Source organism: Dermacentor variabilis, chromosome 9 (genome assembly GCF_050947875.1).
Source record: "Dermacentor variabilis isolate Ectoservices chromosome 9, ASM5094787v1, whole genome shotgun sequence".
NCBI classification, from domain to species: Eukaryota; Metazoa; Arthropoda; class Arachnida; order Ixodida; family Ixodidae; genus Dermacentor; species Dermacentor variabilis.
Genome location: NC_134576.1, coordinates 144460828 through 144478195, shown reverse-complemented (window position 1 = coordinate 144478195; position 17368 = coordinate 144460828). Strand labels below are relative to the sequence as shown.

Genomic DNA, 17368 nt, shown 5'->3' with positions numbered 1-17368 from the left:
GGAGACCCTGGTTCGATTCCCACCCAGCCCATCTTGGAAGTTGCTTTTTATTTATGAAGTGCCTGCCGTGATTTATCGCTCACGGCCAACGCCGCGGACGCCGACGCCGACACCGACGCCGACGCCGACGACACCGGCTTTTCTGCGACACGAGCTCCTTAACGCTATCGCGTTAAAATTTACTTCGCAAGATGGTCGCTGAACTACTCGCCTTAGCGGAACGTTTCACGTGGGGTGCGCTCGTGCCGTGCGTTCATGCTGGGAGCAGGCGTCGCTAAACGTGCAGTCAGGCGTTGTCCCTCTTCCGTTCCGAACGCGCAGCGAAGACGAACAAAGCAGCGAGAGGGCGTTCAACGAGCGCGCCCGGCGCTCGCGTTTACGGCGAAGCGTTCGTTGAGAGCGACAATGCATAAGTGCGGCCGTGAAAAGTCGCGAATGGCATTCTCTGGATCGTCTTCAGACTCGGTGCCTGGAGTTCCTGGAATTTATCGCCAAATGGAACCTCTTACTTACTGTTATCTTTCGCTTGTTCCTCACGATCTGCGTGTCAGTTGCATCATGCGAAAGGAACTTTTTCAAGTTAAAGCTGATCAAGACGTCTCTGCGCTCCACCATGAGTGATGAAATGCTGTCAAACTTGGCGATACTGACCATAGAAAAAGAACACGTAAAAAATATATAATCTTTACCACTGTAATGAGTTTGCAGAAGCGAAGTGTCGGAAAAAGAACTTCTGAAGGATATGTGTCCTTACCGGTCATTATTTTAGTGCAAAAGGCTCGATGTCCCACCATGGTTTGTGCATCGGTAATATGTATACTATGTTCTATTTATCAGTATTGAATCATTGTATTCGTTCTTTATCAGTTTCGCGGTGTTCAATAAAAGATATTTCTCCTAGTCCTAGCTAAGCGTTGCTTTATCATTTTGTTGTTGTGTGACTTCATGTCACAAGTACAGTGTCTGTGTCAGCTACACGGAATTTTATAAAAAAAAAAGATTCATATTGTATTAATATTTCCCAATATTCTATAACGTTATGTGTCTTTGTGATTACTAGGAACTCTGTAGCGTGAAAGTATGGCAGATAAGTTATAACCATATCATGAATAATCCTTTAATTAGTATTTATAGAGGAAGCACTTGAATTCGAGAATCGAGGACTCAGTCATATTATTAACTCAAGAAAAATCTTCTTAAACAAAATCGTTTTGGGTGCTACAGCCTACAGTACTTTGGCACTGCGGGCGGCGCCCAGTATGGCAGCAGCGACAGAAATATTAAATAGTGGACCAGTGATGTTGATCCCTCAATCATCTCCATTGCGAGTGCAGACCAACAGTAGAGCAAGCTTTCGCTGGCACGGGCTTCATCACAACTTTCTTTTTTTTTTAAGGGGACGCCAAGAATCGACGCGAAGCGTGCTCTATTCTGTTCCCAATCTTGTGGTGGTACCGCAGCTCGGATAATCACGTTTGTCCGTATAGCAGCCAATAAAAACAAGGCTTTATTGATCAGAATAAAGAGAACTCGCAATTGTCATAGCATTGGCGCCCGCGCAGCAGGGAGGCAGGTGGCATATTCTAATAGAGTGGGGAGATCAGCGTCACTGACAAACAATTTAATTTTCGTTTTCGTTCAGGGCTGCCCACAGCCAAAATACCGCGCTCCATAGTACCTACGACGATTTTTGTGAAGTTGTTGTAGGGCAAAATATGAATGTCGGGCTTCAATTTTGCAGATGCAATATTGCCGCTAAAATTGGTAATTAGAACTTTATAAAGATATTTTTTGTTACCTGTGACGTGAGCCACATTTCCCATGATGCCGCATTTGTATTGGCTGCCAAGCCTTACAGTCTGACAGAAGATGTGCACATGCGCTTATCGCAAGTTATCAGTGCAGCACCCTGTGTTATTTGGCGCAGAAGAAACAGCGTGTATACCTGCTGCATTCGCGATCTCAGGGAAAGAACGCGAAGGAGAGGGTTTACCCGGGGGACGTGCGCGGTATCCAAGGTGGCTGTAGTGGTGCTGAAACCCGGAAATTGTCGACATCCTCGTCGGGGTGACAGAAGACCTATGGGCCCCGGGTGCAAGACCACCTAGCTACGCCACTGGATCAAACGCCGAGTGCATATCACTGCCCGTTTCGGGGACGGATACACGAAAACTAAACGTGTTCAATGGGCAGGCCTTCATTGCTGCCTGAATTGAACTCCGCGGTTGTAGATATGCTGTGAATTGACTTAGTTATGTAGAGCGACTTTTACAGCGAAGCTGTATCTCTACCTCTACCGTCCAAGGAAATTTTCGTGTCGTTTTAAGCAAAACACTCCCCATACGTGGGCCGATCCGAAAGATAGTGCAATGCCGGGCCGACCCGCGGTGGAGGTGGAGTTCGTCATTAAGGGGCCCACATACACAGCTTCGCTGGTCGTCCTTCTCCACAGAGTGGAATGGTACTGAGATTTTTTCAATATAGGTAACTGCGTACACTACAAACTATCATATAATTCAGCAAAACATGCATCTTCATTTAGTTATCTATCATAAAAGGGCGGAGTTGCGCTATCAGAGACAAGTAATGTTTAGGAAACATGTTTTATAAAGAGAATAACGCGCTAAGCAACATTGGTCTCGGTCAGTAACCGAGAGCTGCACGCCTTCATGCACGCCATGCACTGACAAGCCGACACAAGGCGAGCACCAATTGCTACACGCATAACGACGCAGTTCTTTCTTGTGTCAAGGCGCACGTGCAGCAGGTGCCCCACTCCCGTTCTTCGAACTTTGTTCGCACGATACACGGGGGTTCCTTCAACCTACTACGCCAACCACGGTAGCGCTGACGCGTTACATTTTGTACAAGGCGACCTGGCACGTAATGAGAGAATAACGGGCATGCGTTGCGCGCTGCAATTTCGCTTACTAAATGATAACGCAAACCTGCTTCGAGTTCGCGTGTTATCTAATGTTGGAGCACATGTGTGTGTGCTTGCCTTACATGTGTGTGTGTCGTTTGTTGTTGTTGTTGTTGTTGTTGTTGTTGTTGTCGTCGTCGTCGTCGTCGTCGTCGTTATTGTTGTTGTTGTTGTTTTGCCATGATTAGAGCGCTCTGTAGATATAAGTAAAAAGTTTCACCAGTTATCACTTAACGTGTAGTTCCTATCTTTCTACCTCCGCAGACCGTGCGCCCTTCGACAGCACCGGATGCTTTGCCGCGACACACACCCTGGGGACTGCCTTCCCAGGAGGATGCCGAGGCCGGTTCGGACGGCCAGATGTCACCCTGTGTGCTTGCCAACAAGGACTACGTGACAGCCTTCGACGGGGCGCTGAGGCTGCCGCTTTGGACGGCCTTCACGCTCGATGGAAAGGTACACAGCCCCATGTCGCGACTCTTATACGAGAGGGCGGCTGCAGAGTGGCTGTTACGGCAGTGTACCGTGTGGCCAAGCCATCAATTTTAGGACGGCCGCGATGTACATAGAGCTTCACTCCGCTTCGGATCTTCTTGGGAGCTGCACGTTCAGTTATTTCTTCTCGTATTGTCGCCGCACATGCGCGCTTACCTCATCTCTCTGTAACATCAAGGACAGCTGAGCCAGGCCGTCGGCAAACCTAGCGTACCAGCTTCCCAATAAGGTCAGCATCGCTCTCTCCCCTGCCCGGATCGACAATCCTGGAGGCCGTGACTACCGCAATATTCTGACTCATTCATTGGACATTACTGGAAGATCCGTGATGTTTGGCAGCGTGAATGTAGACAAAGGAGGGCGAAAGAGGTGACATGTCTCTGTCTGTCGCCGTCCTTTGTCTACGTTCGTGCTGTCAAAAATCGTGGATCAACACCAACTAGTACGGTCGCGTACCTTGCTGGGAAGTCGCCCACAGCCTATAGTATGCATATAATCAATTTTGTGACCTATACTCCAAAAGGTCGGACACCTTTTGCGGCGTCTTGCAGACCTCACGGGTTCCTGGTACATCGCTGCAAGTTAGTCGTATACATTACACTAAATCAGCTGGTCCTGCACGTGGTGTTTTGTCTCGCTGCCAAGGGATGATCAATGTTGGTTTGGAGGTTTATAAGGACCCGATAGAAAGACATATAGAGGAATAAAAAAAGCAGTATATGATGAACCAGAACGAAGCCTAATTGGCTACGCCACACTGGGGAAGGGGGAAAGGCCGAAAATAATAAAGAGGAGCAGAGAGGGCGACCTGAGGCACGTTTTCTACGCAGACGAATTGGGATGTTCATCACTGCGTCACAGACAGTCAGCCAGTGCGGTTGACTTCGAAAACCACAGCCGCGCTCTCGTGGCTTTGTGCAGCTGCGGTACGCGAGCTCAGCGCATAGACGCTATAGCGCATGGCGGTTGCTCAATTTAATTTGCTTAATTTTGACCAGCTAAGGTTCCCTGAGGTTCACATGAAAGCGCACGAGCGTTTTGCATTCAGCCTCCCATCAGAATCCGCCATCATGATCAGGAATCGGATCCGCGACCTTGAGTTAAGCAGCTGAACCTTAGAGAAGTAAAAGGATATTTTTCTGTGGCAGAATTTCATGGCCTCTCGGTCACCGCGGTGGAATATGTGCCTCACGAAAGCGCACGTTTGGGACGTTCGCGTGGTTAGACCTGCACGGTACCACTAATCAGGCACCAATAATTATTCGCACCTGAACTACGTGGCCTGAGTACGATTAGGAAAACGGGAACAAGGGGAAAACAGGAAGTTTCGACAAGTGGACTTGTCGAAACGTTGGCTTCTGCTTTCAGCTTGTTCTCGTTTTGCTCATCGTCTTGAATTTCCATCTCCCGCCTTCCCCGTGTTTTTCGTGGCCTAAGCCTGTGGCACGCCTCGTGCTAGGACCAACCTTGTAGGGAGCAAATCGGGGTGTATACGACTTGGGGATATGCCGAGACCGACGGCGCCTGCATTCCACCGAGTGTGCGCCACGTGCGTATATAGATATGACATCGCTGCAGCACGAGCACGCCATCGCCAACGCTTGCTGGGAGCGTGACGCACGACTTAAGGGTGCCGACCTCAGCTGCCACGATTACGAGGCCCTGGCCACGAGGTCTTTAACCAAGGAACCACTCTTCCCGCCAGGTACGTATCGTTTATGCTTCTACCCTATAATTGCCAGCGCCAAAAGTCTAAACGGGGGGTCCGCAGTCCGGGTTATCAATCAATCAATCAATCAATCAATCAATCAATCAATCAATCAATCAATCAATCAATCAATCCAATCAATCAATCAATCAATCAGTTGCAGCAACTCTGCGTCTCAGACCACAAGAGTGCAGTTCAGACCTTACATGCACCGGAGTGTCTTACGTATCCGAGTGTGCGATGGGCCTCGCTTTAGCATAATGCAACTTAAGGAGACGCGTGACCCAGTTTCCCACTTTTTGACGTACTGCACAGACTGCCGCGGTTAACTACGCACGTCCTACTACGTCTTTAGAAAAGTTGTTCCTGTTTCCGAAACGTGTACGATCTGGCGTTCCCTCGGCGCACTTGGAGAGGCGGTTAGCGCCGCTGTCGTAATTCTTCCCGTCCTCTTTGAGGGAGTAAATATTTGTCCCATATTTTCCAGAGCTGTTGATGCACGCTTACTCTACTTGTGCCCAATCAAAGAGAACGTAGTTCATATCGCGAGGTCGGTCAGGTGGAGAAACGACGATAACTCTCGATATTGGGAGTAAAAGCCGGAAGCAAGCCGTGCCAAGGCCCCTCCATCCCACCGCTTTTTTCGTGGTCGGGCGGAAGCGTCTTTAAGTCCGAGCCTGCCATGAGGGAGCTGCTAATACTTCCTCTATGTTTAGTGTGTACTTTCGTAAAAATCAATTGAGTCAGTCTCTGGATTTTGTAGACCACATAGCCTCTCCATGCAAGGATTCTTACATTCCGTTGGATATACATCAAATTTCCTTTTACTTCAACACCTTTCATTAGAGAAACCACATACGTTTTCTGTATACAGTTCCGTACACCTTTTTGTAAATTTGTCCTTGGGGGAGAAAGGGTGTATCTAAGGTATAAACAGCTTCCACGGCGTCCAACAGCGTATGTGTGTGTGTGCTAGAAGATTACACGCTATAAATAGACAATACACATTCCACAGAAAAAAGAAAACTCTAGGCTTTCTATAAAGTGGCCACATCTCTGCCACACGTGTAGGGTGCATTCCGAGAACGCTCGCTCTGTCGGTTCGCCGCAGAGCTGGCCTCGTCCCGCGCCGAGCAGTCGGCGGTGTGGCTGCACTCGAACGCGCTGCCCTTCTACCACAACCACTCGGCGGGCGTGCGGCGCGAGCTGCTGCGCCTGGTGCAGCTCTGGGAGGCGCGCCACGGCTCGCTGCACCTGGTCACCGGGCCGGCCTTCGACCTGGACGGGAACGGACGCAGGCCGCCGCTGCACAGGCTCAGGTGCGGTGCGCTCGGCGCGAGGGTCTCTCGCTCATACCGTAAGGATTGGGCGCCGGCCTTTAATCGACCGCGCTGGCGTTCCGCATAGTTTTAAGGATTAACGTGCTCATTCGACCGCACAACGAGTTTCCTGCACGGTGCTGCTGCGGGCGGCTTATAGCCGGGCAGTGAAGGTGCACCGGGGCAATGGCACTCCCACGTGCGCCACGATTGTTGCCCAGTGTGTGTAAAGGGAAAAGTGTGCAATGTGCGCGTTCCGCCCTGTGGGGTCATAACTCGGAAAATTAAAAGTACGTTTGCGAGGTCGAGGAAGGCATAGCGAGCAAAGGGGCAGAAAAATGATAGGTGTGACGTTATACAGAAAGACGGCAGCATGTATCAGAGAGCGAACGCGGGATATAGTTAATATTTCAGTTGAGATAAAGAGGAATACTTAAAGTTAGCAAGTTCACGTTTTGCATAGAGTAGATAGCCAGTGTTGTATTACAGGAACAGAATGGGTGCCAAGAAAACGTTAATGCAAGCGGCAGAGGATTGGGTGACATGAAGGAGTACAGGCTATTTGCAGGCACAGAATGCACGAGAAGCGGTCACTGGAGACGGGTGGGAGAGGTCTTCGTCTGGCTGTGGATATAATGATTGTATTGGTGATGCCGACGATTACGGCGATCATGTTCCTCTCTCTGGTGGCGTCAGCGTTTTCAAAGGCCACTAGTCGGGACGACACAGTCGCGCAACGCACGAACCTTCCCAGGGTCGCACATGGTGTGACGTGTCGCCACCGCGGTTGCTGTTCCCGAGCAGGCGAGCCTCAGGTTATTCCGGTGTGTGCGCCTGTACGCGAGTGCACGCTCGGGATCTTCTCATCGCCGTGCAGGGCCGCGGCGGCGGACGGCGTTCCGCCGGTGCCGACGCACGTGTTCTGCGTGGTGACGCGCTGCCTGTCCGAGGGGGTCCCGGTGGACCGGTGTCCCGCCGAGCGGCTGGACGCGGCCGCCTTCCTGCTGCCGCACCTGCTGCGCCCCGAGAACTGCCAGCCGTGGCCGCAGTACCTGCTGCAGCACTCGGCCACCGTCGGCGACGTCGAGCTGCTCACCGGGCTGCGATTCTATCGCGACCTGCCGCCCTACGAACGCATACGGCTGCGCACGGTCATACCGCAGGCGCTGTGGCCTGCACAGTGAGGCTCGTGCCGGCCGCAGCTCGTCTGTGGCGCAACGAGCATTGGCAGGTTGTCTCGCTAATACCGCGTTTCGGTACTAGCCAGCCGCAGCCAGCGCTAGCGTTGGCGTTGCTCGATGGGAAGGATGGGCGCACGAGTGGTAAGGTGCTCTTCCGCAGTCGCGTGTGCAACGATAGCGAGCGACGAGCTGAGCTTTGCCCATCGCAGGTGAAATCCGCATGTCCCGCGAAATATGTGGCTGAAAGCAAGATTATCACGTAGATCGCGCAGTGAGAGAAGGATTTTCCGTCGAATTGAAAAAAAAAAAAAAAGATTTTGCCGGAAGAATGTCGCGCAACTGTTGATATGCGCTTCCCTCGCTGATCTTTGCGCAGTGCACACGCCGTCGAACAAAGTGAATGATTTTCCTCTCCGAGCTGCACCACACACTCCTTTTCATACGTGGCCAGGCAACGCTGGCGAAGCTACTACGCAAGTAGTGCAGTCTCACTCCGCGTGTTTCGCAGTGCAGTTCTGCGACGATGTATATACGACTTGTGGGCGTAAGGTTGCATCCGTGTTGTTTGTGCTTCCAGTATGCAACGCAATATGTTTTGGTCGCGAGTGGAAGCGGTGCGCTGTGGCCGCGGGTTGCAAAAAAGTGCCCCTCTACTCGTTCGGTGGTAAATAGGTACAGATTTGCAACAAGTTCCATGCAATAATCGCGTTACATTTTGCGACACAAAAGTATGAGACAATGTTACGCCGGATTACATGACACATACCTGTATATTTCTTTAATATCTGACGCAATATTTTGACTGTATTCACTTTTACTTTATTTGTTCATTTAGACAGACACGACTTATACACAGCGTTTGCATGCGAAGGGGTGGCAAAGAGGCAGCTACCGCATTCACTCGTGTAAGGCCCGCATCCCCACTTTGGAATGTGAAAATTTGGAAAAAAAAAGTTTCACTACACGTCACGTGCATACCTGCTTACCACTGAATTCCCAAAAGCCGCTACAAGATGGCACTAGTCGGTGTCCGAAAAATTGGTTGGTGACTGTAGATGCACTGTAAACCGTTGTGCACCCTTAATTGTCCTTAAGGGTGCAGATCTGTCTATAACTCACTCCCTTACACCCACAAAGGGTGTAAAAGCTTGAGTTATAGAAAGAAAGCACCCGTAAGTGTGCAAATTGGTTTACAGTGTGTTCGTAGTCGGACGCTATTGGTTCCATTTATTTGCATTGCAGCCTGGCCGCAGTTCGGCTTCAGTGAGCAGCCATAAACCAGCCCTGTGTAGGGCCCGCACCCGGTATAGATTCCGGATAAGGATGTGTGGGTCTTATATGAGTAAAAACGGTATATGCCTGACAGTGCACCAAAACCTGCTTTAACCACCAAATTACGCACGTTCAGCCCATTGAATTATTATATTCTTCGATGATATGGAAATGAGAGAACCACACATAAAATTTTACTCCTGCGATAAAAAACAAAGCACACCGTAGACAATGCTTCACAAACTTCTCGTGCAAACAAAATTACGAGACCTTTGATCCACACTTGAAAAAAAAAAGCACAATTGAAAGCAGACTGTGCAATATAAATATTACAACACTTGTGTGCGCCGTCGGGCATCGCACCGATATGAGCAAAACCGTCCCGGAACCGAAAACAGATCACATAATAATAATAAATTCACATCTGAAGCGCGAGTAGATAAGTATGCATCTTCTTTTTCTAAAGCGCTACTGACCGGCTTTCTTCCATTATGCCAGTAACTACAGAATGTCTGTTCGAAAGCCGAGGAATCATGTGCGTCAATTTTTACCTGCCGTCATTTGTCCGTATTTTGTCGCTTTAATAGCTGGGGCGTCTAAAACATTAGGTATGTGGTTTCCGAAGAAGCGTCATGGAATGTTTCCGTGCTCCATTTAGTTTGATCATAAATGAGTGTGGTAATTATTTTTTTTTGTAGAAAATAATTTCAAAACTTAGGATGTTGGCTTGCGGGATATTGGGGCAGAATTCATTCGTCGTAGAACGTCTTCGATTATGCGTAGCACTATTTTTTTGCAGTCTATGAATACATTCCTTATTGGTTTTGGACGTTGTGGCCCCAAATTAACAGAAAGTAATAGATAGGCGAGTACACTAACGTATAGTAAAGCTGCACTGCTTACCAAAGTGGCAAGAAATAACTGGTTTTACAATTTATATCAAGTGCTTGTGAAATATCTTTACGAAGTTTATTGATATGAAAGGACCAATTCAAAGTAGTTCTGTTTTAACAACGCCAAGAAGCTTCTGACATACAGCGCTTTCAATCAAAACTCCTCGTAATGTACTTTGAATTTTTTCGTCGCGAATGGAAGCAGGGAGAGAAGCCTCTCTAGCCTTCAGTATTGCCTTCTACGCATGAAAAGGAGCATGGGTGCCCCTCATAGGCTAAAACACGTTGGTGGGCTATTTGGTTTGAATTCATGATAGTGTGTGTAAGCGTAGCGCTGTCTCTGTGTTTGTTTTGTTTCTACGTCCTCGTTCAGTCGCGTTTACACACTCTATCATCTCCTCCTAGGCGCCGCAACTATGCGCAGTCATAGTGACACATACAAAAAAAAGAAAAAGTACGGTGCGCGCTGACCATCAAAAAGCGTCCTTGTCCTGTCGTACTCGAGCAACGCCTCCTAGATAACTGAAAAGTCCTGGAGACGTCGAAAGACATTGGTCCTCTGTGACATCGTTGTTTCGCGCATTGTGTTGCCTCGGACGAGTTCGTCCCCTTCACGAAGATTCCTGTGATAACCGAACACATAGAGACAAGACTCGGTTCGATATTTGTGTGATTAAGGTTCTAAGGTATTGGCTGCTTGGCGTTAAAGTACTGCTGTAACTTCCTGTTTATAAGTATCCCGGCTCCTCCACCATTTGTCTACCTTTCGGATAATTTCCACTCTCTTAAGAAGTGTACAGAAACAGTACTTTACTGTATACAGAATTGTTATGAATACTAGACTTGACACAAGAACTGAGAACTGATGGTTTGCACTGAAGAAACAGAACGTCTTATAAGCTACAGTGCCTACTTCTGTCCTTCGTGCGATGTCAAAAGTGTCTGCAGTTCCGCTTTCTACTCGTCACTCACGAGTGCCTTTCTCATGAGCAATGTGTGTGCAGCTGCGGTGATCGTTAGTATGTTTTTCTCACGAATGGGTCAGGGTTCCCAGCTTCTGTGGCCGCGATTTGCATTTATCTGGCTCGTCATTAGTCTGGAAATAAAAGTGCTGCGATAGGTGGCTATGAATTCTCTTCCTTCATGCATCCTCGCGCTTTCCTTCGTGTGACGTCATCTGGTCGCCCCTCTCGCAGGCGCGGATGAGACCGGGTATTTCTTCTCTTCTGGAATTTGCCGTGGCTGTAACTGTGCGTGATAGACAAGCAAGCATACCAGCTGGCGCAGCGGAACGACATCGAGAACAACTACTTGTACGCGAGTGCTTTACGGTGCATGCGGGTTAGAGAGCAACGTCGTTAAAGAGCAACTTTACGAGAGCGCCTAGTGATACATGTGCATATATTTTTGTCCACAATTATTTTGTTACATGTCCCTTCACATGTTAGACATGTTACACGTGTTACACGTTACATGTAACATTTTGTTACAGCTGGCTGGTGTTTGAAATTGTGTGCATGTCGAGTAGAATCGCTGCGCTGTCGTCATGCTACCCCATTCGTATCACATTTCGTTATTGACTTCCGTGTATTTACTTTACACGGGTGGCTGTTGTGCGGTGCTCTGCTTGTATACATCGTACATGCGACATTTCAATGACCGCTGCCGTGCCGTTATGAGCATCAGTTACAACGAAACGCCATCCGAGGACAGTGGGAAAATGTTTTATGTCATAGCCGACATTTCGCTATAACAGGTCGCAGTTACACACGTGTGGTTTTTTTTTTATGGGAGATTGCAAAACGCTCGTTACATCCACTATTTTGCTCGGACCCCTTTCGTAACACGTAGGCTTCGCTGTGTTTGTTCCGACAACTGAGTCGGCAGGCTACTTGACAACGTGTAACAGTCAGATGGCGCTGTACCACGCCCGTGTTTCTCTCGATTTTCTAAATGCCTGCTTCAGTGAATTTCTCCGCTGCAAGTGGAGCGAAACCTCATCAAGACGAAATTTTCCGTAAGTGACGATTCCTTCATTGTAAGCTTTCAGCGACGCCGCTCTTCAGAAATGCATGCACTGATTGATTAAGCAAGTCACTTTATTGTCGTATGCGGAACAAATGCGCGGCTTTCTTTGTGCCGAGCCGAGGATTGTGAAATTTTGTGGCTCTCCTTCATATTCTCCTGTACTGCTTACCTTCCGCTCCGAAGGCGGATTATGGCATTAGAACCATACAATTTTGTTTATTATTATGTAACCGTGCTATATAAAGACCTGCTCCTCGTGCCATTTCGTCTCTGAAATTGTGATAACGCGACCGACGCACTTTGCCAATGTGAACAGACATGATTCGAGCGTAATCATGTGGCTCTTTACCAAACCTATGCATTTGAAGTGTCTCGCGCAAGTTTAGGGCTATATTCGGCGCTATAAACTGCTCGTGAGGTTGTACGCTTCGTGAGGCGATGTTTCACCCGTCGCCACGTCAGGACACCGAAGTGCTGTGCAGTAATGATGTATGAATGTTATCTATTTCCGCGGTGATAATTGACGCAGCATGGAAGTCTGAGAACGGTATTGTTCGTCCCGGGCATCATGTCCTGTCATTATTCTTGCGTGCCTTCTTTTCGTTGTTTCATTTCTCTTTTCATTGTTAATCTCTTTAGCTAGTGACTCCTGGCGTGTGTGTAACTAACTGAACGTAATTATGAAGTACTGGCTTCAGAACAGACATTGCATACTGCTCTCGAAGGATACTTAACAGAAGTTGCTGTTGTATAGGCACTACATCAGTGACATTTTTTTTAAATCTTTGTGTTGTAAAGAAGTGCTGTCTCTGCTGAGACCGAAGATCTCCAGCAGTGGCAACACTTATTATATTCGTGATATTTTCTCAAGTGTTTAGACTGCTTTTATCTTGATGAGTTGTGCTGGCATTTTCTTCAGTTGAATGTCACTGGCAGCTAACATCTGCATTTATCAGACGAGCAAGCTCTCCTAACACTCCCTGTCTACGGCTGCACGAGAATTGCTCGTCAAACGAATGCTCACTGCTTTCTTTGTGGCCATCCTCGCTTCAGAAACAATCGTTCTTGAAGCCTGGGCACCAGCTACATCGTGGGCATGCCCGTGATGGTTACGCTGCTCACGTACCCTGACTTGAGTGTCCATCCTGATGCCCTTGAGAGACCAGCGCTCGGCACTAAGTGGAAATGAATGAATTTTTTTATGCCTTCGGAGCGACAGCCTTTAATAAATGTTGCTTCCAACTGGCCAACACTGTTCAAACCTGTCTGTGGTATGCGCGGGACCATGATAGTCACAATCTTTATCTTTGGCACTATTATCCTATTCAAGTCGATCGCAGGTCAGATGCCTCACCCATTTGCGGCATCAACTTGCCTCTGTTGTGTGCAGAGTTCACCTACTGTGCACACGTGACTTTCCTAAAACCTCGACGCACAATCTGATACTGCGTCATCTACAGTATTTTCTCTCTACCTGTTATTCAAATCAGTTAAACTAGCAGATCGCGCAATAAAGGAAGGCAAAATGAGGATTTTTTCATTGTGCAGCTGTCATAAGTGCCCTAAGGATAGAGCACGTGATCGAAGTGGCACGCTTACAGCGATGTTTCCGTGTGCTCAGGCACAATCTTTTTCTAAAGTGTAGAAGTCGTCGGACAGCTGACTTCGCACTCCTGCAGATTTACGAGTGACGTTTATTCCACTCTCAGTATACGATTAATAAACGGTCACAGAGAAAGAAAAAAAAGCAGTAAGCTTGTACAGCACCGCGATATTTACCGTTCACGAACGCTAAAAAGGCATGAGCCGAACAGCTTCGAGACGCGGATTGAAAAGGGCTCGCACATTCTCTGCCGCTATTACTTCATTGGCCCGTCTAATCAACAGGGGTGCTGGTCTGGACACGGGCAAATTCCGCGATATCTTAAAATTTTGGGATTGGCATTTTGAACCAATCATGGAGACCGTTGCAGCCCTCTGGGCCAATCAGGGCTGACAAGGGGGCGAATTCGACAACATGGCAGAACTCGCCGATGTCCACAAAAGAAGTCCAGGAGTCGCGCTCGGCAGGATGACAATGGGCGAGGCAGATGGCCGGCACTCGCTGCTGTACCGCGGGCTCGTAACATTCACGTTGATTGTTCCGGAGCTGTCGCTGTTCGTGTGTGACGGGACACGTAAGCACGTTCGAATTCTGTAGGTTCCCAGCAACAACGTGTTCCCAGCACCACATATAGTGCCTACCGGACAACGTACAGTGTTGATGAGTTTTGTAGGCTTACGTACGCCATATGTGTGCGCGACAATTAATCTGCCCACAATTACTAGAGCCTGTGCTCAAAGGTTGTGTGTTACACGTCAATGCACGTGATTCACAACGCTCGTGCGGACTAACCGTTAAGCTTAACTAAAGACACTGCGCCCGTCTGTGCAAATTTGACTCCGCGTCGCACAACATCCGTAATTGCCTCAGAGTCACCTGTTTAGTGTGTGCGACACACTAATCCAATCATTCTTGAGGAGGCACAAGATTAAACCAAGGAAAAGAAACGGGAACATTCACAGCGACAGGCCTCAGGAATTGCGTTGACTATCGCCACTGCTCCCTTTAGATGAAACAACAGCAGTTGCTTTTTCTTAATTTGCATTTATTTATTTATTTATTTATTTTATTTATTTATTTATTTATTCGGTATACCTACATCTAGTCTGCACGGCAATAACGTAGGGGGGTTAAAGCACAAGGGGTCACAGTGGAAAAATATTCAGCAATATCAAAAGAATACATAAGTAAATGCAACATTATTAAGCCCTGAAATTCGCAATAGCGGAAGACAAACTAACAAACTACAGCAACATCTAAAAAAATCTGTGCACACAGTAACGTATGTGCAGAGATGAATAACAGAACATTAAAAGAATATGGCTCTCAATAGCATTTTCAATACCAGACGCTGCCATTACTTCATTAGGGAGCTCATTCCAATCGTTATTGCGCTGTTCTCAACTTTCATAAAATATTTGAGCTCTTGAACTGAACTTTTGAGACCTCATTGATTAGAACGTGACTTGTTTTCTTTCAAATACAACAAATTTAATTCAGACTGGTTCTGATTTTACTTATCAAGATCATTTCTAGGTACCACATGTACTTGCATGATACTAATGAGCTTGTAGGAAGCTAACATGAACATTGGAAGAAGCTAACGCTTGACCCAATGTTCATGTTTAACAATCATCTTATTGCACCCATAGCTCACTTTCGTTCTTACGTTGTTGTTAGTTGTTATATTCGTTGTTCAGTAGCTCATCTCTCAAGTCCACTGCATTACAGTGGCCTGTCTCCAACGATGTCTGTCTTTCCTATCTATGCTCGGCTCATCGCATGTACGTGAATTGTCTAGCCTTTTCACGCCACATAATCCTGTGCCGCCCCCGGTTGCATTTCCGTTTCCTTGGAATTCATTCAAAGTATAACAGCGTGTCTTCTTTAACAAGGACACAAAGGAAGAACAGACAAGGCCATGCAGAAACTACAGACAATCTTGCAGAACCACCTATCTTTGGCGCTACTTGGATTAATTCACTTTGTTACCTTAAGAAGCGTCGGTTATACGTTCTGTACACTACGTTACCTATACAAGTTCAGTTCATAATTTCAACGCAAGCTATGCGCGTTTGCCTCCCAATCCACACCGTCGTTTTTCTGTGAACCTGCGAAGTCTCCCGAATTTTCCTAACATTTACGAGTTTGGGGCCCGTTTACGATATTACAAATATTGCACCACGTTTTAGAGAGAATGAATTTTGTTTGCGAAACTGCTCGCACGTCGGTCTCCATACCTTCCATTTCGTCTTCTGATGCCGAAAAGAAATGCCAGACGGATACTTGCATCGAGCAAGTTTATACGGACAAGTTCTTGAAGCAGGTGACATTGGCAACAGCTAAGTTGCTGAAGAAGTCACTGCGATCTAGAAAGTTTGTTGCTTGTCAACATATGTCGTCCTATGTTTGTTGCGGCTCGGTGTATTGCGTGAAAATTTAAATCCTCGTTACTAATGCGCGCATGCATTCCTTCAAAGACGGGCTCAAGGCAGGCTTTAAAACATAATGTGTTCTATCTTGCCCCTTCGGTGCGCCGCCGCTAGCAGCCAAACGCACTCCGCGTCTCTGGAGGCCGCCCGCCCGCGCGCGCGAGCTGCGCATGCGCCGCCAATCAGACAGCACGGCGAGCTTGTGCCTCGAGCGCCCGTCTAATTGTTATCGCAATAAAAATCAGTTCAACACCTTTGTACTACCGGACAACGAACGATGAAAACGAGGCAAGACACTAACGGCAATGTGCTTAGAAAAAAAAAATACTGCACAAACAATATTGTGAGTAGCTCATGAAGTGTCTTAACTCCAGTAAGTGTTTAATGTTCACTATGTGCAGTGCACGGTCAAGAAGATGCGTGTCCGACGCCACTGTATAGCTTCGTAAGAATCGCAACACAGCTGTCCCATCGTGAGTTTCCCTTGCCAGTGAAATTAAGAAGTGGTGACGTGGATTCAACAACATAAGCATACAGTGTGCCACAAAGCTCCACTGAATTGAATTCTGGGGTTTTACTTGCTATAGTCACAATTTGATTATGAGGCACGCCGTAGCGGGAGACTCCGGATTAATTTTGACCATCAGGGTTTCTTTAACATGCCCCCAATGCAAGAGACAAGGGCATTTTTGCATTTAGCCCCCATCGAAATGCGGCTGCCGAGGCCGAGATTCGAGCCCGCGACCTCGTGCTTAGCAGCGCAACACAATATCCGCTAAGCTATCGCGACGGGTACAAACTCCAATCATAACGTAAGCTACAAGTAGGGATATATGTGTACATAACATGCAGTAGAGGTAATTAACACGTCAATCAGTCAAATATGTACATAAGTGCTTGATACAATATTGCTTTAGCGGTATATTGCCCGAAACAAAAATAAAGTGTGAGGCGGTGTTACTCAAAAAATCTGGCCCGGCCAACGTCAAAGCAGCTCTGTTTTGTCATTGGTGCCACAGAGCGAGAAATCGGAGAGAAACAGAAAAAGTTACACACTGATTATCGTTGCTTTTTCTCAGTGCATAGAACCTTTATAATGGTTGTTAGTTAGCTTTCTTTTTTTAAAGAGAACACGCTAATGATCTAGTTGATGTGTATATTATACCACAATTGTGGTACAGCAAAAGAAGACACGGACGATAGAAAGGAGACGGACATTCCGTTGATTATTCCGCAATAATATTTCCTCCTCATCTTGTGTACAAGACTGGGTGCCAAGACAACGACAATCAACTTGGCGATTGCCGGACACAAAACTGTGCCCCAGAACTGTGCTCTCAACTATTTCTCGCTCACCTCAGCAGCAACCATAGGTCTCTAACTCTGAACACCGATGATTGCTTTGTTCAGTCACCCAAGCGTTCCGCTTTCCGATGAGCCTTTGAAAGAAACAGGTGGAATACTAGACAACAATCATTCGTAGATCTACGCCAATCCCAGCCACTGACACATCA

At 47.5% G+C, this 17368-nt stretch overlaps 1 protein-coding gene across 4 annotated transcripts in view; it reads left to right on the top strand.

Annotated features, from left to right (window-relative positions):
* LOC142557728 (ectonucleotide pyrophosphatase/phosphodiesterase family member 3-like) overlaps positions 1–13069 on the top strand; it is a 107893-nt gene extending 94824 nt beyond the window's left edge. For all 4 annotated transcript variants that reach the window (XM_075669774.1, XM_075669776.1, XM_075669773.1 and 1 more), the window contains 4 exons: positions 3188–3379; positions 4997–5123; positions 6238–6445; positions 7323–13069. In XM_075669774.1, the coding sequence (XP_075525889.1) occupies positions 3188–3379; positions 4997–5123; positions 6238–6445; positions 7323–7629 (834 nt within the window). In that variant the 3' untranslated portion in view covers positions 7630–13069. The remainder of the gene's footprint in view (positions 1–3187; positions 3380–4996; positions 5124–6237; positions 6446–7322) is intronic.
* Positions 13070–17368: the final 4299 nt, after the last annotated feature.